The 23953-nt window shown below is 59.4% G+C and overlaps 2 protein-coding genes across 2 annotated transcripts; both read right to left on the bottom strand.

Moving 5' to 3' along the window:
• Nucleotides 1-467: 467 nt before the first annotated feature.
• On the bottom strand, nucleotides 468-2603 carry ZBTB39 (zinc finger and BTB domain containing 39). Its single transcript, XM_065419794.1, has one exon. It carries the CDS (start codon nucleotides 2601-2603, stop codon nucleotides 468-470), a length of 2136 nt encoding a protein of 711 aa, XP_065275866.1.
• Nucleotides 2604-13972: 11369 nt separating this feature from the next.
• TAC3 (tachykinin precursor 3) lies at nucleotides 13973-20763 on the bottom strand. Its single transcript, XM_065419108.1, has 5 exons — nucleotides 20650-20763; nucleotides 15255-15363; nucleotides 15055-15084; nucleotides 14424-14477; nucleotides 13973-14046 (listed from the first exon to the last, which is right to left on the bottom strand). Exons 1-5 carry the CDS (start codon nucleotides 20761-20763, stop codon nucleotides 13973-13975), a joined length of 381 nt encoding a protein of 126 aa, XP_065275180.1.
• Between the last annotated feature and the right edge of the window lie 3190 nt (nucleotides 20764-23953).

The raw sequence follows: 23953 nt of genomic DNA, 5'->3' as shown, positions 1-23953 counted from the left end.
CAGTCCCCCCACCCCCAAGGCCAGACTCTGCTTTGTTCCTCCCAGTAGCAGCAAAGCCTAGAAGAAAACCAACTAGTGTTTTTGTGTCCACCACCTTCCCGTCCCGGCTCTACTGAGGCTGGCTGTCAGGGTAATAGCAGCATAAATCTAGGTGTGATCTCAAACCGCGGGAGGCCAGGCTAGGGTTAACCTGCTCGACATTTATCAGATCCAAACCCCGGGAAGAAATGCCAACCCACGGAACTCAGCGGCCTCTAACGGGACTGGAGGTAAGTAAAGAGAACGGGCTTCTTGGTTTACCTCACGTGCTGTTAACTTGAAGGACGCCGACAGAAAAATCCCGAGGCAAGGCCAAAAAAAAAAAGGAGAATTCCATCCACAACGTCCGACCGTTAAAACTGGGGGGGGAAAAAAAGTCACCACTTTGTAATTAGTGTTTGCTCCCCCATCCCACCAGCGCCGCCCAATCAGCTGTCTGTGTTTTTCTCCGCGTCTTTGGAATGGATTATGTACATGAACGTCTGTTCGATGGTGAAATCGGGCGGCAGGCTGCCTTTGTGGACACCGACATGCTTGCTCATGAGGTTTAAGGTGGAGCTGTAGTGTCCACACACAGTGCATCGGTACATGAGGGCCCCCGAGTGCGTCTTCAGGTGGCACTTGATGGTGGAGCGGCCGCGGAAGAATTTGTGACACACTTTGCACTGGTAAGGCTTTTCTCCCGTGTGGATCCTCCGGTGGTAGTTGAACTCGCTCGTGTGGGCAAACCTCTTCCCGCAGACCTTGCAGCTGTACTTACTGTTTCCTGGCTGGTTCTGCAGGGCCAGGTCCTCGCTCAGGAATTCCTCCGGCAGCTTCCTCTTCTGGAGGGCTTGCTGCTGGAGACGGTCTCCGAAGCTGGGCCGGACGACGTCCAGGCTGCCGCCGCACTTGTGCTGGCTGACGTGGTAGCGGTAAGCCGCTTCCAGCTTGAAGCTCTGGCCGCAGAAATGGCACCGGAAGAGAGCCTCTTCCATGCTCTGATGGACGGCCATGTGCTTCTCCAGCAGATGCCGGTCCACGAAGCTGTTAGCACAGATGGAGCAGGAGAAGACCGAGATGCCCAGGTGGGACAGCGTGTGCCACATCAGGCTGCAGAGGTTGAGCTGCCGCTGGTCGCACACGCCACACGTTTGGCCTTTCAAGTTCATGTGGTCCAGGATGTGGCCCCGGACGGTGTGGAAATCTTTGGCCAGTGGCTTCCCGCAGGCGGTGCATACCAGCTCCGAGCCGGGCCCTCCACCAAACAGGTTGATCTTGCTGGGCAGTGGGTCGCTGGGGTGCACGATGACGTTGTTGTCGAACACGCCCTCTCTCCGGTGGAGGGTGAGCTGCCATTGGGTGAAGAACTTGGTCTCACACATGTCGCAGGAGAAGAGGAAGATCCCAATGTGGGACAGGACGTGGGTGACCCGGGAATTCCGGTCCTGGAAGTGGGTCTCGCAGACCTTGCAGTTGCCGGTGAGCAGGTCCACGTGGTCCCTTGCATGCTGGCGGATCAGCTGGATGTTGGGTTCCAGGACCTTCTTGCACACCTGGCAGGGCATGGCCTTGCTCTCCCGGCTGTCGTTCTCAAAGGCCAGCTCCTCCTCGCTGTCGTCGCTCAGCTCGATGACCTCCTCCACCGGGCCCAGCTCTTCGCTGGCGTCTTCGAAGTGCAGCTCGTCCGCCCCTAGGTCCTCCAGCTGCAGCTCATCCATCTGCCCGAAGCCCTGGTCTTTGGAATGGTCACTGTTGCTGGGGCAGGAGTTGCTCCCGGTGGAGATGTCCAGCGAGGTGTCAGCTGCGAAAAAGCTGGTCTTGCTAAAGTCCCCGTTGCTCTGGATCTTATAGGGCTGGCAGGTACTTGCAGTGGTTTGAACAGCCATGTTGACGTTGCCCAGGCTGGGTTGAGACACCACGTTGGTGGCAGAAGCAAACTGCCCCGTCAGTTCCTGCTCTTCTGTCTTTGGAGGTGGTTGATGCATCAAAGGCAGGTTATGGCCGGCTTCACTCATGGGATTCCTGTCATCCTCTTTGTAACCACCTGCCACTTCCCCGTGCAAGATGCAATTCCGCTCAGAGCCAAAGTGCTCCCCACTGCTCCGGAGTTCACCCAGGGAATGGTTTGGTTCTGTCGCCGTGCCGCCCAAAGGGCCTGAACGACCTTCTCCCGACCCAGAGGGCTGCTTGGTAACAGCTGAGCTCTCCAAGTCGGGGAAGGTGGAATGACAGGCCTTGAGCAGATCGTCCATGCCCAGCCTCTCCGCCACCTCGTATATGACGCCCACGTTGATAAGGTCCGTGAAGAGCTCAGACGTGTAGACGAAGCTCAGGATCTTCTCAAAGTTGGCCGGCGTGATGAAGTCCACCACGTAGGTCCTGGCGGCGTCCAGCCCCGTGTTCAGGAAGAGGTTCTGGAAGTAGCCGGCCGCGCAGGCCAGCACCGCTTTGTGTGCGGCAAAGGAGCGGCTCCCCACCACGATGGTGACGTCACACATGGTTTCTGACAGCCTGCACTTGTTGAGTTCCTTCAGCAGGTTGTTGGGGTGATCGGTGCTGTGTAGCTTGATCCTCATGCCCATCTTAGCAGTTGCTCAAGAGTCTCTCCTTCTGGTCAGCTTCTTATTCATTCGTTCGCCAGGCACTTAGCATCCAGCGGCTGGCAGGGCGAGGGGCTCTGAAAAAAGGAAAACGCAAGAGTTTACACGTCGGACTCATCGCCGGTTTGCGGTGAAACGTCCCGGCATGTTTCACGCTTGTGTAAGAAGTAACCAGGGAACAAGGCGGCTGCATTGGTGGAGATTCTCTCTCCAATTACCCATTCAAAAGATACAGAGAGGTGAGGGGGCATGTCACAGCTGAAAGGACAGAGAGAAGTGGCTGCATTCTTGCTACTCCCCTAAATGGGAGTGTGTAATTTGGCATAACGATTATGATGTCGGGACTCGAGACCTGCTGAATTCTATACACACACATAAATTCTTTAGGTTTTTAAGAACAGGTTAGACAAACGTGCCAGGGATGGTCTTGGTATCCTTAATCCTATCTCGGCACGAGGGGGCATCCTCTCGAGGTTCCTTCCAGCCCTACATTTCTAGGATTCCATTCTGCGTAGGTTCTTAACGCTGACCTCATCACTAATATCTGGTCCACTCTTCAAAGCTAGGTTGATGTAGGTTAGGTGCTCAGAGGTGTGAAAAATTCACGCCTCTGAGAGCCATCAAGGATTCTGCCTCTTGGAGAGGTGGACGACCAACAGCGATGGAAACCCCCCTTCTGGGGCGGTAGGAAGCATCTACACTACGGTGCTACAGTGCTGTAGCCCTGCTACTGTAGCACTTGCAGTGTAGATGTGGCTTGAGTGTCTTCCAGTTCTGCGTTAAGTGACATGTCTAGCACCTAAATTTTGCTCTGTACAATTTAGAAGGTATAAAGATACCGATGGAATAAAGAAGCAGTGAAGGGTTAAGGATTTCTTTTTCCCCTCTCGTGAGAGGCACATACTAGATATTTTTTTCTAATGCTTTGACTACACACAAACTGGCTCTGATCTCAGTTAAACCAGTGAAACGTCTGTATGTAGACAACGCCTAAGGAATGACTACTATTCTTATCTCGCTGAGATCCAAAATACCCCCGGGGCAATTCACACTTTACCATCCGAATTGGCAGAAGTTAAAAACACAAGAACTGCCACCACAGACTAGACTAGTGGCGCAGCGAGTCTGGTATCTCACCTGAGGTTCATGAGTGACCCTAGTTTAAGAACTTGCAGCAACGCAAGGAATAAAAAATAAAAGTCTGCAACTTTAAGAAGCGTGTGAAAAACTTTGAGCAGGTTCTCTCCTTCGCCTCCCGTGTCTGAGCTACGCTACAGCTATTATTAAACACGGTCAGCTCCCTGCCGCAAAACGCAAACCGGGGAGTAAACACAACAAGCAACCGCCGGGCAGCCCCCCGGCAGAGTCCCTTTGATTGGCCTAGATGAGAGAGGCTCAAATAGGGGCTCAAGTCAAAGGTGCAAAAAGACCAAATAAAAACCCTTGCTACGAAAAGTAATGTACTTTGCCAGTCACTATCTGAGCTCCTGTTTCTATAGGGGTCTCTCTGTCTCCCAGCACGACTTCCCTAGCAGTTCTGTAGTAGCCTCGGTAGCTATCTTTATAAATCCGCAACCTGGATCGCAGACGCCTACCTCGCTCGCTGTGCACTCACGTCTAGCCATTACAGCTCTGTAGATTCCTTCTGCCCACTGAGTATCTCCAGATCCTCCCCCTGCCCCAACACACTTTTGTTTGCCAGGTTGGATCTCATGGCAGGTCTTGCCCCTAGTTCTAAACTCTTTAAATCTCTTTGAATTATTTCTCTGCTCTCACCGGCATTTGCAACACCTTTCTATGCAGTATAGCCTGCGATTGTCCGCCGTCTTTCCGGACCATCATTACAGAAGACTGGACTTGTGACACCAATCTCTGCAAGACCCAACCAGGCCACTCCAACTCAGCCTGCACCCCCTTTTTGTTTGTGAGCTGTTGGACAGTTTTCAAATCGGACAGACTACTCAGTATCGAAACGTCTCGCTGGCAGCAGCACGCTTTGAACCTCAGCCCTGCCAGCCTGTTCCCAATTTTTCCAGGACACCAAAGAGACAAGAGGAAGATCCAGATACGGAGCGGGGAGGCGACACAGGAAGTCCAAGGTTGCTTCAGTTTAGAAGCAGCAAAAGAGGGTGTCCCAGTTTGCAGACACGTAGCCCCCGGGGGATTTTCTTAAATAGGGAATCTTGGAAAAGGAAAAGAAAAGGAAATGGGAGATCAAGGGGGCTGCTCTGTTTGGATCTCAGGGCATGCAACGCTACCCCTGAACCTAACGGGGTAGGTCAGCCCAGACCCCATTAATGTTGCCTATAGCAGCTGCTTCTCCTGCTTTGCACATGCACAACCTGGGGTTTGCCTGTTTATTATGTGCTTTTCTTCCCTCTGCTAGAGAGTGAATACCCCAGAGGCCAAAAGAGGGGATGGGGTCCTCAGGATAAAGGGGGGAACAGATAGGGGGAGGGGGAAAAGGTGAAGGGGGGCTGCCTTCTATCATGAGGGGTGGGAAGAGAGGGAGTAGGGAAAGGGGGAAGATGGGGTGAGCCACCCGGGCTCTCCCCCTTGGTGTACGTGTGTCGGGGGGGGAAGGGGGGAATAGGGGCTCTTCTCCATCACAGGGCTTGGGGGGGATGGATGAAAGGGTGGGAAGGGACATGGCAGGGGAATGGGGCAATCCAGCAGGAGGCAGACAGGGCGAGAGGGGGGCTCTTTACCAGGGATGGGGGGAGGGATTTGGAGGATAAGGGGGCTTTGGGGGCCGGCGTGCCCATAGGTGGGGGGTTGAAAGCAGTAGGTGGCTGGGGGGAGGGGAGAACTTAGGAGGGGGCAGAGAGGGCAAACGAGGCGTCCCCTATCCAGGGAGCTGGGTTCCCCCAAACAGGGAGGGAGAGCCCCACCTGCGAGGTAGGTGCAGAGAGATCCCCATGCGAGAGGCGGAGGAGTCCCTTGCACGGGGGGGGGGGGGTGTCTCCTACATAAAAGGGGAGCAGAAGAGGGACGAGGCTGGCGGGAGAGGATCCCCTACCCGAGAAGGGAACGGAAAAGTCGAGTCCCTTATAGAGGGAGGGGGAAGACGGGGTCCCCGATACAGGGGTGGGGAAGACAGGCCAGACAGGGATCCCTGTACACAGGGAAGGGGGAGATGGGGGAGGCAAGGGGGACCCCCTAGACAGGGGACAGGGATCCCCTAGACCACAGGAGGGCAGAAGGGGGGTCCCCCATTTGGGGAGGGGCGGGGGTCCCCCATCTGGGAGGACAGAGGGGGGTTTCAGGGGGGGCAGGGCCCCATTCGGGGGTCCCTCATTCAGGGGGAAAGAGGGGGGTCCCATGGGGGCGGGGTCCCGCAGAGGGGGCAGAAAGGGGGTCCCGCGGGGGGCGGGGCGAGTGACAGAGGGGGGGTCCCATGGGGGGCAGAAGGGGGGTCCCGCGGGGGGCGGGGCGAGTGACAGAGGGGGGGTCCCGCGGGGGCGGGGCGGGGGGCAGAAGGGGGGTCCCGCGGGGGGAGGGGCGGGTGACAGAGGGGGGGTCCCATGGGGGGCAGAGGGGGGGTCCCGCGGGGGCGGGGCGGGGGGCAATAGGGGGGCGGGGCGGGGGGCAGAGGGGGGGTCCCGCGGGGGCGGGGCGGGGGGCAGAGGGGGGGTCCCGCGGGGGCGGGGCGGGGGACAGAGGGGGGGGTCCCATGGGGGGCAGAGGGGGGGTCCCGCGGGGGGAGGGGCGGGGGACAGAGGGGGGGTCCCGCGGGGGGCGGGGCGGGTGACAGAAGGGGGGTCCCGCGGGGGGAGGGGCGGGGGGCAGAGGGGGGGTCCCGCGGGGGCGGGGCGGGGGGCAGAGGGGGGGTCCCGCGGGGGCGGGGGCAGAAGGGGGGCGGGGCGGGGTCCCCCCTTACCCGGCCGGCTCCCGGCACCATCCCCGCTCGGCTCCACACAAAGGCTCCGACCCCCCCGCTCCGTCCGCCCGGCCCCGCCGAGGAGGCGCCGCGCCGGGCCCGGCAAGAGGCGCCATCCGGCCCCGCGCAGCGCCCCGAGGCCGCCCGGCCCAGCGCCGCCCCTGCCCCGGAGGGGGACTGCAGGGGGGGGGGCGCGGAGCGGGGGGCGGGGCTGGGGGCAGGAGGAGTGGGGGGAAGGGGGCAGGGACAGGGGAGCTGGGGGGCGGGAGTGGGGGCAGGAGGAGTGGGGGGAAGGGGGCAGGGACAGGGGAGCTGGGGGGCGGGAGTGGGGGCAGGAGGAGTGGGGGGAAGGGGGCAGGAACAGGGGAGCTGGGGGGTAGGAGTGGGGGCAGGAGGAGTGAGGGCAAAGGGGGCAGGGACAGGGGAGCTGGGGGGCGGAGGTGGGGGCAGGAGGAGTGGGGGTGTAGGGGACAAGAACAGGGGAGCAGGAGGAGTGGGGGGGCTGGGGGCAGGAGGAGTGGGGGGAAGGGGGCAGGAACAGGGGAGCTGGGGGGCAGGAGTGAGGGCAGGAGGAGTGGGGGAAAGGGGGCAGGGACAGGGGAGCTGGGGGGCGGGAGTGGGGGCAGGAGGAGTGAGGGCAAAGGGGGCAGGGACAGGGGAGCTGGGGGGCGGAGGTAGGGGCAGGAGGAGTGGGGGTGTAGGGGACAAGAACAGGGGAGCTGGGGGGGAGGAGTGGGGGCAGGAGGAGTGGGGAGAAGGGGGCAGGGACAGGGGAGCTGGGGGGGAGGAGTGGGGGCAGGAGGAGTGGGGGGAAGGGGGCAGGGACAGGGGAGCTGGGGGGCGGGAGTGGGGGCAGGAGGAGTGGGGGGAAGGGGGCAGGGACAGGGGAGCTGGGGGGCGGGAGTGGGGAGAGCTGAGGGAAGTTGAGGGGGCAGGTGATGGGGGGGCGAGGCTCGAGTCAGGTGACGAGGGAGCGCTCAGGTGATGGGGTAGGGTCCGGTGTGGGGTTTGGGGAAGCTGGGGGCGGGGCAGTGAGGAAGGCGGGGGGGTCAGGTATTGGAGAGGGAAGGGGGGTCAGGGGAGCTGGGGGCAGTCAGTCTGGGGTCACCTGAGAGGAGGATCTGCAGAGGGTGCAGTGCCCCCCCGATACCCCCCAACCACAAAGCAAGCTGGGGGACACTGTGGGGGCAGGATGGAGACTGCGGGACGTGGGGAGGAGGACGACTGTGCCCTGGAGAAGGTGCAAGCAAGGACAGAGCAGGAACCACCCCCGGCCCGGCTCTTCTGGGGCCAGCAGGTGAGCGAGGGCCCGCTGGGGCAGGAAAGCCTTAAGGCTGGGGTGGGGGGCAGAGCTCCTGGCGCGGGGGCGTCTGGGGATCCCAGCCATGACTGCCAGAACCAGCTGCCTTTTCACCAATCCTCCTGCTGCCAGATGCGTCGGCCTGGGCCCACTCCCACAGCCTGGGGCGGAGCCGGGCAAGGGGCCAGGGAGGAGAAACAGAGCCCCCAGCCTCTATCTAGGCTTGCCAACCCTTCAGGTTTGGCCCGGAGTCTCCCGGAATCGGCATCGATCTCCCGGTGACGATTGGAAGCAATCCGGGAGATTGAGCACACTGCCCTGTCATTCACGCACTTTGACTGCCTCTGCAGCCCGCCGTCCAGCGTTTGGCCCGGCTTTGCTGACTGGGTCCGTCTGAAAACACCCACACGGAGCCACTTGCATAGCACCTAAAGTAATTTGACTTCTGGACCGTCTGAGTCACATGAGACCCCAACTAGCAGCCAAAGCGGGTGAGCCAGAAAAGACCCTGGACTTGCCCTGAACTAGACACCAGATCCGTACCTTTGGCAAATCCCACCTTTCAGACGAGTCGCTGGCCGGTTCCCACCGCATTCTGGTGTCAGAGCTGCGGGAGGAACCAAATTCGCAAGAGGGCAGCGTGGCTGCATCAAACAAGCCCACCGCACCCGCTAGCAGCAACTGCAGGGCTTATCCGAGTCTAACTGAGCCTGCCTCCCACTCCAGAGGGAAGCCTGGCTTTTAAAATGCAATGCACCTCTGATTTCTACACGGGGCCGTGGGAGGCTGGGCCTGAGGCCAGTTTCCTGCTAAATGACTCTTACTGTGGATCTGAATTTTGTATTGTTTAGGCTTTTGGTAGTTAACTGCTTCTGCACTGCACACCTGTGAGCTTCACAATGCAGCCACAGGGAGCATCCCGTGGTGACAGGTGTCTTAGGTGTTCCTCATAAGAACATAAGAACGGCCATACTGGGTCAGACCAAAGGTCCATCCAGCCCAGTATCCTGTCTACCGACAGTGGCCAATGCCAGGTGCCCCAGAGGGAGTGAACCCAACAGGCAATGATCAAGTGATCTCTCTCCTGCCATCCATCTCCACCCTCTGACTAACAGAGGCTAGGGACACCATTCCTTACCCATCGTGGCTAATAGCCATTAATGGACTTAACCTCCATGAATTTATCCAGTTCTCTTTTAAACCCTGTTATAGTCCTAGCCTTCACAACCTCCTCAGGCAAGGAGTTCCACAAGTTGACTGTGCGCTATGTGAAGAAGAACTTCCTTTTATTTGTTTTAAACCTGCTGCCTTGGGTTGGACAGAGAGGCTGAAAATCCACCCTTGTGGCATTCGAGAATTTATTCCGGCTCCTTGACAACCGTGCTCAAGGTAAAGATGACGGATCAAGTTCTGTACTCCGTTCCCCGCCCTTTGGGAGCAAAAGTCGCAGAAAGCACCCCTTTGGCATTGTTCTTACCCTAATTACAGCTGTTCTGCTGCAGCAACGAAGGGGTTAAACGATGGCCAGCGGCCATTTCTATTCGCCACTCTGCTAATAAAATTCATCCTGGCTCTGAACTTTCCAGGATCACCTCTTAGCTGATTAGAGGGAAAGGACAGTTTGAAAGGGTGGGGGAGTTAAACTGAAAGGTCTGGGCCAGAGTCCCGCTCAGTCAGCAAGTTAGCAAAGTGGGGAGAAAAAAGGCAGTTTGTGAACTTCCAGGAGATGCATCTTAAAGGCTTTCCTGAAACGGACAATGCTTACACATCCAGGAAGTGTTACGGGTGAATACCAGTTGACTTTGGGCCCCACACTACAAGAAGGATGTGGAAAAATTGGAAAGAGTCCAGCGGAGGGCAACAAAAATGATTAGGGGGCTGGAGCACATGACTTATGAGGAGAGGCTGAGGGAACTGGGATTGTTTAGTCTGCAGAAGAGAAGAATGAGGGGGGATTTGATAGTTGCTTTCAACTACCTGAAAGGGGGTTCCAAAGAGGATGGCTCTAGACTGTTCTCAGTGGTACCAGATGACAGAACAAGGAGCAATGGTCTCAAGTTGCAGTGGGGGAGGTTTAGGTTGGATATTAGGAAAAACTTTTTCATTAGGAGGGTGGTGAAGCACTGGAATGGGTTACCTAGGGAGGTGGTGGAATCTCCTTCCTTAGAGGTGTTTAAGGCCCGGCTTGACAAAGCCCTGGCTGGGATGATTTAGTTGGGGATTGGTCCTGCTTTGAGCAGGGGGTTGGACTAGATGACCTCCTGAGGTCCCTTCCAACCCTGATATTCTATGATTCTAAGGGGACGATATAAACATCAGATAGGGTTGAGATCAAGACTACGGCCTAGTGCGCTGGACTGGGAGCTAGAATTCATAACTTGGCTAGACTCTAAAAAGCTTAGACTCCGTAGAGTCGGATTGATGGCTCGTTACAACAGTCTGTAACCCCCCACCCCTTTGAATGACTTCTCACAATATGTGTCAGCTGCTTATGCTTAATGATCTGTCCCACCTTGCACTTAGCCGTGACACTCTGAGGACCTTTCCCAGCCCTGAAGAAGAGCTCTGTGCAGCTCGAGGTTAGTCCCATATTGCTTCCCCACCTTGTCTCTGTACAAGGCCAGGCAAACGACCAAGCTCCTGCGGTAGGAGCTCTTGCTGATCCAAGGAGAATTGCAGGCGCACGGTTCCAGAAAAGTCACTGAATCCTCACGCAGCGTCTCAGCCAGGACATTAGGAGCTGCACTCAGCTTGTCTAGACCTTGTAGGTCTTACGAGGATGCTCCCGCTGTCTCCTACTGTCCCTGATGGCCTCAGAGGCCAGAGTTAATGGACAATCCTTCCTGAAAGAAAATACCTTCTATCTGGCCCGAGGAAGGGTGGGAATAGAACTGGGTGGAAAAGGACAATTCCGTTTCACACCAACTTTCTCGAGGTTTCAAAATCTGGTTGGTGCCACGTTGGCTCCAAACCCAAAACGCTTTCTGAAAATGGAACCGGCCCCAAAGGCCCCTTTTCGGATCGACAAGGTCAGGTTTTGAAGCTGGGCCCCTCTCTGCAAGTAACCAGCGAGTCCGCCCTGCCCCTCACCACCTTCCCGTCAAAACAGAGATGTCTCCGCCAAACGGTTTCGACAGCAGATTTTGACAAGACAAAAAACGGTTTAATTGCAAACGTTCTGCCCAGCTCTCTATAGTAACCAGGTGGGCTTTTTTTAGTTGTTACCTCTGAGGCTGGGATACCACACTGATGGGCAACATCGCAAGAAGCTAGGGAAGATGCCTAGTTACTAACGGCATGGGAGAAGGGAGAAAGGGCAGGCTTGAGGTTCACTGGACCTTGGGCAAATCGCCTGACCTCTCTGTGCCGAGCAGCAGAAGAATTGCTGGGCTGGGTCAGACCTGTGGGCCATCTTGCCCAGTATCCTGTCTCTGGCAGTGGCTAGCGCCAGAGGCTAGAGAGGAAGGCGCAGGAACCCTGAACCGTATTGATGGTCTTTTATAGCCTTAATACCCCTGCTCCCACCTGGAGAACATTTCCCTCTGCAAAGGTGTGTTCCGAGGCATGGGGCAGGGATTGGCTTTTCATTCTGTGTCCGTCCAGCGCCCAGCACGGTGGCGTCCTGGACACGTGATTGGGGCTCCAGCAAACAACACAGTCCTAGGAAACATCAGGCAAAGAAGCTGAGAGACAGGGCAGCTCATAAGTAAAAATCGTGGTGTTATTGACTAGTCAAGGGTGTTTTTAATCTACGCCACAAAGGGGGTTCTGCTGGCTGCCCGGGGTGTCTGCGGAGGGGAAAGCACCATGGGGCCGGGGCATTACTCTATTTCCAAACAGCGAGCACTAGCGTTAGGACGAGGTGCGGGCCGGAATGGGGCAGCGGGGACGAGACGGGGCACGGGGGGGGAGAGTTCTCCACGACACGGCGAGAGGGTTCCGGTTCGGTTGAGAGCGCGGCGGGCTTTGGAGAGCGGCTTTGTCTCCGTTTCTCGAGGCGCTGCCGACGCTTTGCTTGTCCCCGGCGTGGGCACCTGCAGGAAAGAAGGAGGAAACCCACGGCATGTTGGATCCTTCCACCCTGGGGTGGCGCAGCTTGGAATAAGTCTTGGGAGAGCTGGAAAAGCCTGGCTAAGTCGATTAGATGCATTAGCCTCCTTCCCTGCCCCTGGAAGCCAGCGCTCCCACTCCTTTCCCAGCAACGGTGAGCTTGGTACATACGAACCACCTTTCAATAACATGCAATCACCCACAAATTGTACACATGCAAATAACCCCCCGCCCCCAAGCACACAGGGGAAGACACAGCCCAGTGGAAGACCCGGCAACGGGAGACAGCGGGCGTAGCCGTGGTACTGGACTCATCTGCATGCATGGAAAGCGCCTTCCACAAATTTGCTCTTTTCCTCCATTTCCTAAAATTGCAGCACAATTATCGTTAAGGCTTCGGCTCGGCACGAAGAGAAGCCTGCCAGCTCCTGGTCTCATTACCCAGCCGTCGCCGGGATGCAAATCACCAGCTAATGAATTCGTAATAGCAGAATAAGTGCCGTGTAATCACCCGGTTAGGGGGATTACAGCTATTTATGTCCCGTAACCCAGCCTGCCGTGTGCTAACACGCACAGGGTCAGGGCTCTGCTCGGCGCACGAGCGGGTGCTAGCGAGCGCGGGACCATCAATGGGATTTTCGATCTGTAATTAAAGACCCCATAGAGGTATTTAAGGGCTAATGCACGAGGCGAAGCGTGACCCTTCGGGACAGTTTGCTCAGGCAGCTGTGGTTTGGCAAACCTCGTATTCTCGGCGGTAATCGCTCCCGCGGTCGTGAAACTCCCCGGCCTGGTGTGCGGGGACGGGACGTCTTGCATGGAGACGGATCCCATTCCCCAACGGCTGGCTAATACAGCACCTTAGTCGGAGGTGCTCGCAGGACCTGATGTCCCAAAGGGCTGAGTTGAGACCATGGGATGTGAGGGGGAGGGTGGTGGTCAGCCCCTCTGTAGTATGAAGCCAAATACCAAGCTTCAAGGTGGGCACCCAAAAACGGAAGTGCCGAAAATCAGGGGCCACTTTAACGTTCCCCACCAGGACAGGACTGGCAGGAGGGTGGGTTGGTACGTGCGGGGCCGGTGGGGCTTCCAGCTGCCATTGGGGGACAACAGTAAAAGGACCAGAGACAAAAGCCCACATGGGGAAAGTGCAGGAGCCCAGAGCAGGCCCTCTGGACTCACGCCACACAGGGGACCGTTGTAACCCCGAGCTACGGCTCGTCCTCCAGCCGAAGTTCTCAGCCGTCCCCGTAACGTGAGCCCGGGACTCAACAGAAAAACGTCCATCGATTCCAAAGCCAGAAGGCACCGTTGTGATCATCTAGTCTGACTCCGGGGGGTCCGGGGGCCATGGCCCCATCACCTTTTACCGGCGATGGGGGGCGGGAGCAGAAAGGAGTGAGCAAGGGATGGGGTTTGGGAGGAGTGGGGCTCAGGGAGCGGGGGCAGCGTGGGGGTGGGGCCTCGGGGAAAGGGGGTGGGGCCACACCTTGGGCACCAGTGGGCCCCCCCACACACACACTTTTAAGGAGCTGCAGCTGCTCCTGTCTAGCGCAGGCCAGAGAACTGCCCTGCCTTAATTCCAGTGGTTAGCAACCCTCCTCGTTAAAACTGTGCGCCTTCTTTCCAGTCAGAACTCGTCTAGCTCCCACTTGCAGCCCTTGGCGCTCACTTTGCCTTCGTCTGTCAGAGCCAAGAGCCCTCGGTGAGCAGATTTCAGTTTCCCATTCAGGTGTTCACGGGCTGTGATGAAGCCACCCCCCCCACACACACACTGGAGCCAGGATGGCTACTCCGTGGTGCCAGGATCTCACCCTTAGTGTCCCAGAAGCAGGTGGCATTGGCCACCTGCATCTCAGCCCAGCCCAGCAGCTCTATGTTCGGACTCGAAAGAGGTGAAGGATTCGCAGTCTCGGGGTGGCAAAAGGCCTATCAGCCGAGCACCATTTGCGAGCGGCCCCCGAGGTTCGGGTAAAACGCTCCCACATCCCCCTGCCAGAGGCCCGAGCTGCGGCAAGACCTGGAGCTGCTTTTCTCAACCTCGCCGGGCGTGTGGGCGTGAGCCTGCGTGCGTCGCATGGGAAGGGGAGCGAACAGAACCGGGCCCCCGCTGCCCTCACCTCATTCTGCATTTGGGGGGTATTTGAGGTCGCCGAAGCCAGCGGAAGTCTCCTTGTTCCCGTCTGTGGGGTCGTCTAGGGTTAAACAGCAGGGCAGAGATGCAGTCAGTTCCTTCCCAGGCCCGTTCGCCCAGCCGGGACGGCCCCCGCCCACTGCTCAGCCCCTGCAGGAAGCCCCCCGTCCTGGAATGGTCAACCTGTTCCACCCCCCTTGTGGCACCGGAGTGGGGGGACAGCGGCCAGAGCTGGAAGCGCTGGACTGGGGCAGCCCGTCCTGCTGTCTAGATTCAGGATCTCCGTTAGGGGCATCAAGGCCTCGCCCCTGAGTGGGCGGGCGGGCACGTGGACACTTGACGGTGGTGGGAACGGGCGTCCTGGGGCTTCCGGCCGGCGCCTCGTCGCACAACCCCCCCCTCTGCCCGCCAAGCTGGCCTCACACGGGCCCCACTTACCGGGCTCCGGGGTCCTTTTCCCCATGAGGCCGACAAAGAAGTCGTGCATGTCCCCTGCAGAAAGACAAGGGGGTCAGCGGAGCGGGTGCCCCTAGCTGAGTCAGCCTGGCAGGCCGGGGAAGGGAAGAGACGCCACCTGACGCTTTTCATCCGGGGCATCTTTGCCAAAGCGCCTTCTGGGTCCAGATCCGCCCCCCCCCCCCCCCCCCCCGCGAGACGCCTCGGGCCCGGCTCCCAGACTTGCTGGGCGCCCGGCCGCTCCCACGAGCGTAGCTGGCACAGCCAGAGCGCGGCGTTTGTTGAGGAGCCTCAGGCTGGGCACAGCTGGAACCGAGCAGGGCGGCACACGGGCTCTGGGGCAGGGCTGGCCCTGGCCGATCCAAGACTCAGCCCGGGGCCAAGCGCAGACGGGACCTAACCATGGCCCTGGGAAGCCTGGGCTGCCTGAGGCTTCGGCTGGCTTTCAAGGGCGGGTCCTGTCTACACTCCAGCTGGTGACAGTGTCGCCTGCCTTGATTGCTGTGTGGATCAGGAGCACAGAGTGGAGCGGGGCTGGGGAGAGGCCGCGGCATCCCCCAGATGGACAGGGCAGAGAAGCCGGTGCCAGGGAAGAGGGGAAAACGGGACTTACGTTTCTGAGGGGGGACGGGCATCTTGGGACCTGGAAGAGAGAAGCGGGGGACGGTCAGTGGTGCTGGGGGGGCAGCAATCAACCTCACCCCCCCCCGCTTTCGCTGCTCTCTCCCCATCCCCCGCCCGATAACAGCTCCCCCCTCCGGCCCCTTCCAGTCTCCCCGGGTTATTTTTCTCAGGATGGGGCCGGGCACTCACGGGCATCGTCCTTGCCCGCCAGCTGCAGCAGCGCCTCGTAGGAGACCCGGTGGCCGTCGTAGAGTCTCCTGAGCAGGGCCGTGGGCAGCTTGTCGAGGTCTGAGCTCGGCTGCGGGAAAGACAGGGAGAGAGGCGGGCGTGAGCCCCAAACGCAGAGGGGCCAGGTGGGCGGGGCCAGGCGACTCGAGGGACGGAGCCACCCGCCCTGATCCCCCCCCCCCCGCTCCTGCCAGCCCTGGCACCTGCGACCCTGAGCCCCACCCGGCATTCTGCAGCTGCGCCCCCAGGGCCGGATACCGCCAAGATTTTGGCAGCATGAGGGTGTTGCCAACTGTGGGGTGTCAGCGGTGGCTCCCAAGCCCCCCCTCCCGGCTCCCCATTACGGGCCCGAGGGGGCGGGCGCCCCGGGAGCAGGATCTCCCCACGGGGATGTCGTCACATTTGCATCAAACCCCACTCGGCCCCAGACCCCGGCCTGTCAGGAGACGCCTGATCGCCGTGGCAAGCCAGCGTGAAACCCGCCAGCCCCCGGCTAGCCCAGCCCTGGAATTTTCTTGAGCCCCGGCCACCGTCCCTCATCTCATTGATGACCTAACCAGCTGGACTCCCGAGGGTGGGGGGTGTCTCGGCCATTAACCCCTGCACTCCTGGGGCCTGCCAGCCCTACAGAAGCCTCCCTGAGGCGGGATTTCCTCCTGGGTGGGGGAATCAACCAGCAGCTCCCCTGAGGAGTCTGCTCATGGAGTCGGGGGAGGAGGGGGTGGATCTGGGGGGGGCAGGGCTCTGAGCCGTGCACAGACACCGCACAGCTCGATGCGGGCTCAGCGGGGGCCCCGGCTCTTCCCCCCCCAGCTGGCAGGAGAGTCAAGTACCCGTGAGGAACAGGCGATTTGCCAGCAAAATCTTCACTGCCCTGCAAATCGTGTGTGTGTGGGGGGGGGGAGCGTGCTTGGGGGAGCCTTTAACCCTTAGGAGGCCAAGTGCTTTTAGTGAGTGGGAGACGGGAGATGCTATCCCAGTTCTCCCCCTCCCTAGCTTTGCCAGGGCCCCCCAATCCCAACCCGAAGCCCCCCCCCCCACCTTGCTACAACAGTGGCTAGCCTCAGCGACGCCCCGCTGGAGCGAACCCACCCCCAGCATGAGTCCCCCCCACCCCGGCTCCATCCTTCCAACTGCTTTTCTGCCCAAAGAGGCAGCAATCTAGCGCTCAAAGACATTGCTTATTGCTGAGCCCATCAGACAAGCCAGCCCTCGCTTGTGTCTCCTTCCAGCCGCCGCTCGCTCGGGGAGAGGAGCAATTTACGGAGAGAAAGAAACAAAAAAACCCACCCCAGACAAAATGAGGAAAATGGGCCTGATGCGCCCGCCCCAGAGAGAATGGCTTGCGAATGGCCCGGCGCAGCCCTGCAGAAAGCAGCCGCCCGAGGCCGGGGGTCTTAGCAAAGGGCTTCACCAAGCTCCAGTTGAGGGGCAAAGAGGGGCTGTTGGGAAGTAATCTGCATACCGCAGAGCCAGGCGCGGAGGTACTCCGGTCCCCGCCGGGAGCAAATCCCCCGCCGTTGCGCACCACGGATTTGCGCGCACCGAGGGTGACCAGATCACAAGTGCAAAAAGTCAGGACGCTTTTTTTTCCCCACGGGGAGGGGGAGTTATAGTTGCGTATACAAGACACAGCCCCTAAGACTGGGACAGCTGGTCGCCCTACGTGCCATCGGCTCCCCATCGCCGCGGACAGAGACAAAGTTCACGATCCACCTCACCCCGCTCAACCCTGAGGTGCTACTTGTGTGTGGGGAATGCGGCCTAAGGGAGTTAGGTGTCTAAGTCCCCTTGGAAGCCAATGGGAGCCAGGTGTTTAAGTCTGGACCTTCCTGGCGGTTTGAGGTAGGACCCTCGGACGGGCTGAGCCGGACGAAAAGCTTCGTGGGGGTTGCTGGCTGCAGCCTCTCCCGGTGGGAACGCCCAAGCCCCGGGGGACTCTGAGAATATGGCCCGTCATGGCCAGCTCCCCAGCCTGGCTCTGGCCCATGCTGGCAGAACTGCCATGGGACCGGTGTCCCGTTGCCCCTCCGTGAAACGGCTTGTGGCTGGCGCAAAGGGGAACTGGTGCCAGTCACGGGGGGCGGGGGTCATAAGCGCCTGGCACAATGGGGCGCCAATCCTGGTCGGGGAGTTTGCTGGGCAGCGCCCGGGACAACGGGGGCCTGATCTCAACTGGGCCCCGCTGGGTACTGTCACACACCTGATAACCGCCTGGCCAGAGACCGGCTCCCGCCGCCCGCTCCCAAGCCCGGTGCAATCGGGGAAACCCTGGGTTCCACCGCTGACCCGCCCAGAGGTGGCTCAAGGCCATTTCCAGCAGGCGCGGCCGGTACCCTCTCCACCGCCGGCTCGCGGAGCCAGAAATGCTGAGCTGGGTCCGGGAAGCGGCCGGGTTGGAGACATGGGGCTGCGGGTTGTGCGGATTCTCGCCTCAGCAGCTCTCCAAGCCGGTGACAGAAAACCAACCCAGGGGCCTGGCGCAGCTCGCTCGGCCCCTCAGCACAGCCTGGCCCCTCTCTCCCCGGGCAGGGAAGGGGACGACAGGCCCCTGGCCCACCCAGGGGGAATATTCGGGGGTGGGGGCTGAGCACCCAGGCTCCCAGCTCCATGGGGAAGGGGTCTCCAGGTGCACGGGATGGGCAGGTCCCGTTCCACACCCTGGGTCCCCCTCCGGCCTGTTGGCTCTCGCCACTAGGAGGAGCTGCCACAGGGGAGGTGCAGGGGGTGAGCTGGCAGGTAGATCTGGCGGGGGGGTTGATCCCCTTCTAGCCTGGGTGCAGGGGGCGTTCCAGGAGGGGGGTGGCCCTTCTCCCAGCCTCCCTTCCTGCCAGGGAAGGCTGCAACCCAGAACATCCATCTGTCTGTCCATCCAGGTCCCCGTCTTGCTCGATTCCCGAGTCAGGGAGGGGCCCTCCCCAAAAGCCACTGAAAAGCCCCTGCCCCGCTAGGGGGACATACGAGGAGCCCATGCCCAGGGAGCCAGCTGGCACAGAGCTGCCGCAGGGCCCTGGGCAGAGCTGGGCACCTCTGGGGATGTGAGAGCCCAGTGTGCAGGCAACGCCAGGCAAGGCAGTTTTTGTCTCATTGGTCCCTCGGGCTCTCCCGTCGGCCTGTAGCCACCTGCTGGCCCTCGTCTTAGAGTGGAAGCACGCTGGGGCCCGGACCGTCTTCCTGTCCTGTGTTTGTACAGCGCCTAGCGCCAGGGGTCCCGCTCCGTGACCAGGGCTCCCAGGTGCTACCGGAATGCAGACAGGTTAACAAATAATAATGCCTAGCTCTGTCCATGAGCAGATCTCCCAGGACTTGACAAAGGAGGGTCAGTAGCATGACCCCCAAGGGGAAACTGAGGCCCAGAGCAGGGACGGTCACCTAGCAGTAGAGCCAGGAAGAGAATCCAGGTCTCCTGAGTTGCCATCCAGCGCTCTAGCTACTAGGCCAGGCCAGCTCCCACATCCAGCTAAGACTCCGCATTAACAAGGGCCTGGAGGCTGCACGGCTGTCGTGAGTGGTGGTGAAAAGAGGAATTGGGATCCCTGCACGGAGCAGGCTGCCATAGAATCATAGACTAGCAGGGTGGGAAGGGACCTCAGGAGGTATCTAGTCCAACCCCCTGCTCACAGCAGGACCAATCCCCAACTAAATCATCCCAGCCAGGGCTTTGTCAAGCCGGGCCTTAAAAACCTCTAAGGAAGGAGATTCCACCACCTCCCTAGGGAACCCATTCCAGTGCCATGAACTGAGGGAAACTGAGTCAGACTGGCCCAGCACAGACTCAGCGTGTCTAGACCAGAGATGGAATGAGGCGGGGAGGGGTGCACAAGGCGGGGCCTGAACGCAAGTCGGGGGGTGGGGAGAAGCCCCCTGCCTGCCAGACCACGGCCGCTCCCCCAAGGGATGGGTAAGAGCGCGTATACTTTTTTGTGTGTGTGTGTGTGTGTGTGTGTGTGTGTGTGTGTGTGTGTGTGTGTCCTGCTGCCCCCTGCTGGAGGGGACAGGCCCTGCTCTGTGTGTGTGCGCGTGCAGACTGCTTCACATCTCCTGCGTGCCCCCACCAGAGAGTCCCCCCGTAATTTAGTAGTGTGGCACCTGCGGGGCGCAGCTCTGGGAGTGGGGTGAGTTCGAATCCTGGTGAGTCTGAGGGGTCAGAGCTGCACCCCGAGGGGCTGGGCAGCTGGACAGCAGGTTCCAGGACTCGGAACGGGGGTGCCCAGGTCTGTGCCCTAAGCTTGTGCCTAGGGACCGGGGCAGGGGCTGGCTTCTGGATCCCCGGTGAGTGAGCAAAGCCCAGGGCTTGGCTGCCCCTCCCAGCCGTCCTAGGAGGGGGCGTTCACTAGCGTTTGTTCCAGCCAGGGCAGGTGAGAGCCCTCCCCTTAGCAGGGGCTGGACAAGACTCTTCAGCCACCACGGATGAGCTGTGCCGGGACAGGAGAGCGGGATCGTGGCTGGGATGGGCAGCGCCGGCCAAGGGGGCACGGCCGGGGAGCTCAGGACTTGCCTCCCGAGAGCAGCGGCTTTGTCTCCAGCCAGGTCACCCGCAGAACAGCCCGATGCTCGCTCCCTAAATGCTGTTCCCCGGGCAGGGATCAGCCCTCCCTTGCTGCCGGAGCTGAGTCGGGTTCCCCTGCCGCCAGCACCTCATTGGGTTAAATGGGGGGGGGGGCTCTTCCCAAAGAGCTTCCGGGCAGCTCATCAGAAACATGCTGGGGCCAGATCCCCGGCCGGCGGAAGTCAGCGGGTCGTTATTGTGGTGGAGTTTAGGGTCAGCACAGGCCTGAGAATTTCAGTCCATTTACCCCTGGGTTGAGCCCAATAACTCGGGTGTGGCTCCAGCTGAGACCGGATCACTTGGGAACATTTTGGCCGGGATGTGTTTCCCAGACAGGAATATCAAGGGTTTGGATTTGTCCCCAATTTGCAGAGTGACCGCCTTTCTCCAAAACACGCCGTAGGCATTGGAGTTAAATAGGCCTGTGCAAACGGCAGCAAACAAATCCCACCAAAAGAATTTCAAACATCTCGAATGAAAAGAAACCCAAACCCACTTCCCCTTGCAGGGCAGAGGGAGTGAGAGCCGATTATCTAATACTCCCCATCCGGCTAGCTCGCTAGTCCCCCACAGTTTCCCGGGGGGAGACCGCCTGAATTTCTAATGTAAAAAAACCACGCACGGTTGTCCAGGAAAGCCAAAAACCCAGGCACAAAACCAAATTGTATCCCCCTTTAGGCCACCGACCCGCAGCGTCAGGGTGGGAGGTGACTCAGCGAAACGTCTCATGTTCCTTTGCCCCCGGGGGCAGCCACATGGACTCAGATCTCTCTGCACCCCAGCCAGCCCCGCTCCCTCCCTTTCTACCTTCGTCTGGACCCCTCTGGCCGTCTGTTGCTCCTGAGTCCCTTCGCAGTAGGTGTGACACAGCTTGGCCGCGGCTAAGGACAGCAGCACCGTCAGCACCAGGGGGCTTTTCATTTTCCTCTCCCGAGGGTGGGGACGGGGGGTGATGGCCGATCTAAGGAACGAGAGAGAGAAGGTGGTTGCGGTCCAATAAAAGATATAGGCGTTTCCAGACCAGAACAAGGCTGGATTCGTTCTTAGCATTAGTAGCGAGGAGGCGGGACTGCGTTCTAGTCCCCACTCTGCCACCGGCCTGCCGGCTGACCTCGGGACAAGTCACGGCCCCCGCTCTGTGCCTTGGTTTCCCCATCTGTACAACTGGGATCATGCTACCCACCTGCCTTGGCCCAGTGCTTGGAGCTCCACGGGTGCGGAACGTAACAGCGAAGAGCCTCTACTCACGCTTGGTCGTGGAAACGCTTGCAAATGGGAGTGTTATATAATCAAGCCCTAGAAGGCAAACCAGTTTGTGGGGTGGGCACAAAGGAGAAGTAGGGGGGAGCAAACACAGGGGCTAAAGCAGAACGTGTAGGTATAAGTAAGATTGGTGCAAGGCGTGCTTCTCACTAGTGCTGGGAGGCTCACACTACACCCAGTGCCCTAACGCCTAAGGCAGCTCCACACCCAGGTAGGGAAATCATCATATAACCCCCTTTCCCAAGCCTGTTCCAGTTCATCACTCGGCTCCTGGACTCTGACTCGGGGAGGAATTCAGATCGCCCAGTGCAAGCCGTCCGCCATCCCCACCGGCCGGGGCAAGGGCTGGCTCTCCTCCCCGGAATTTCGGACAGATCCGGGTTGGATTTTAAGCCGTTTTTGCCTGACAAGCCTGAACAATAAAGTCCCAACTTTGGAAGGGAAAAAAGCAAATGTCATTAAAGCGAAGGAACAGAACGTGCTGGGAATTTGGAGGAAAAGCCGGAGACTATCAGAGTCACTCAGTGACGCAGACCTATTTCTTTTCTTATTTCTTTTGAAATTATCTTTTCAACCCGGCGGAATCTCCGCCCTGGCACCGAGGCGGGGGAAAAACAGTGGATGCCGGAGAAAATTACCGCCAGCAATTCAGAGTGGGAAAATGCCTCTCCCGCTGATGTGATTTGTACAAGATCGGATTTGGTTTTGCTGATGAGATGCCAGTCACCACTTGTCTGTTGGCATCACCCGGCTGGGACTGATCTCGATTCTCCGGGCTCATCAGCTCACTGGAGCTGAATTTCCCCCCTGCCCCCCACCCCCTGCCAGCTAATCAAGTCTGTTAGCTGAAGTGCACATTGCATGTCACCCAGCAAAAGCCACCACGGGAAGGGGGGGAAAACCTTCACCCTTGGAAATCTCTCGGCCCTAATGAGACGCACTTACACAAGAAACTCGGAGCCAGAGAGTCAGGAAGGCAGCCCCCAATTTACCTCCTGCCAGCCTCTCCAGGGCCCCGCTGCGTTTTGCAAAGTTTGCTGGAGGTTGGCAGAGAGGAAAGCAGCCAGGAAGGAGTGTGAGGAAAAGGGGGCAGTTTGCCTTTATTTGGGGAGAGGAGACACATCATTAAACAGCGCTGAGATGTCACACACATATGCCCAGGCACGATAATGCCCATCCATCCGCTCGCCCGCGTCGTGCTTCTCCCGCCCGCTCACAGTCACACACACTCACAAGCCCGGATCCACTGACGCACACGCATGCAAACACACTCGCTCACATTCACACGCACTCACAAACCCGGATCCACTGACGCACACACGTGCAAACACACTTGCTCACAGTCACACGCACTCACAAACCCGATCAAACTCCCGGATCCACTGACTCACACGTGTGCAAACACACTTGCTCACAGTCACACGCACTCACAAACCCGATCAAACTCCCGGATCCACTGACTCACACGTGTGCAAACACACTTGCTCACAGTCACACGCACTCACAAACCCGATCAAACTCCCGGATCCACTGACTCACACGTGTGCAAACACACTTGCTCACAGTCACACGCACTCACAAACCCGATCAAACTCCCGGATCCACTGACGCACACGCATGCAAACACATTCGCTCACATTCACACGCACTCACAAACCCGGATCCACTGACTCACATGCATGCAAACACACTCGCTCACAGTCACACGCACTCACAAACCCGATCAAACTCACAGCGCCACTGACGCACATGCGTGCAAACACCTCACTCACATTCACACACACACTCACAAACCCGATCAAACTCACGGCTCCACTGACACACACGCGTGCAAACACAAACACACACTCACGCACAACAGCCGCAAAGCCCCTTCTCTTTTCACAGCAACTGAACGGTGGTGCTGAGATCCCCCGAAGGAACCAAGAACGCCCCCCAAGCCGAGCGGATCTTTTAACCTTTGCCCCTATTTTGAACCCTTTTCTAATCCCCCTCCCCCCTTGTTTCTTTTGCTCCCCAGATCAGACCAGTCTCAGCAGCTTTGCCAACTTTCTCCGTCTCATTTTTTCCCAAGCTTGGATTTGGCTTAAAATTAAAAAAACAAAGCAAAAAGCCAGCCAATCCCACCCAAAAGCCACCGGAATGCCAGCCACCCCGCGGCCCGCGCCCCAGGGACGGCCACGTACCTGCCCAGGCTCCTAGCTGGTGCCGGGGGGGGTGTCCCTCCGTGCAGCGCTGAGCGGTGGCTGCGTTCCCGGGCTGCTCTCAGACGCTGAGCAGCCTCCAGTCACCGTAATGAACAGTCCTGCGCTGCCGGCTCAGCTGGGTTTAATAGGGGCTGGGGCTAGGCCGGGGAGGGAGACGGAGAGCCACCAATGGGGGGACCCAGCGGGGGAGGGGTCTAGGTCGGCCCCCCCACATTACACCCACCCCCGCGTTACACACCCTGTCATCCGCGCGCACATTACACACACGCCAGTCATCCCCCAATACAACTGGCACACGCGCCAGCGGCCCCCCCCACGTTACACCCCTCCAGCATCTCCCTTGCACACAGATCCCCATTGCACACATACATGCACGCACGCACACACACCTTTGATGTGGTGTCCATTACCTGACGGGTTTACACTTTGGTTCAATGGCTCTCAGCCCCCCCCCCCGCCCCCCCACTATACAAATGGTTCCAGCCCCCGGCCGGTCACTGGTGTAGCTGCGAGGGGAGCGGATGCTGCGGGGTTTGAGGCAGCAGCTGGGCCCTTCCCGGATGGGGCTGACCCCCCGGGAGGAGAGAGAAAGGGCGGCTGTCAACACTCCTTTTGTCCCCCACTGCTGGGGGGGGGGGGAG

Source organism: Emys orbicularis, chromosome 19, assembly GCF_028017835.1.
Source record: "Emys orbicularis isolate rEmyOrb1 chromosome 19, rEmyOrb1.hap1, whole genome shotgun sequence".
NCBI classification, from domain to species: domain Eukaryota; kingdom Metazoa; phylum Chordata; order Testudines; family Emydidae; genus Emys; species Emys orbicularis.
This window is presented reverse-complemented; position numbering and strand designations above follow the sequence as displayed.

What these genes read in the sequence shown, in the direction of transcription:
- ZBTB39 (XM_065419794.1), bottom strand. Translation starts at nt 2,603, where the DNA reads ATGGGCATGAGGATCAAGCTACACAGCACCGATCACCCCAACAACCTG.
- TAC3 (XM_065419108.1), bottom strand. Translation starts at nt 20,763, where the DNA reads ATGAAAAGCCCCCTGGTGCTGACGGTGCTGCTGTCCTTAGCCGCGGCC. An exon ending in CCAGAGGGGTCCAGACGAAG is followed by an intron (nt 15,364 to 20,649) that starts GTAGAAAGGGAG and finishes TCTTTCCCGCAG; the next exon opens with CCGAGCTCAGACCTCGACAA. An exon ending in GGCGGGCAAGGACGATGCCC is followed by an intron (nt 15,085 to 15,254) that starts GTGAGTGCCCGG and finishes TCTCTCTTCCAG; the next exon opens with GTCCCAAGATGCCCGTCCCC.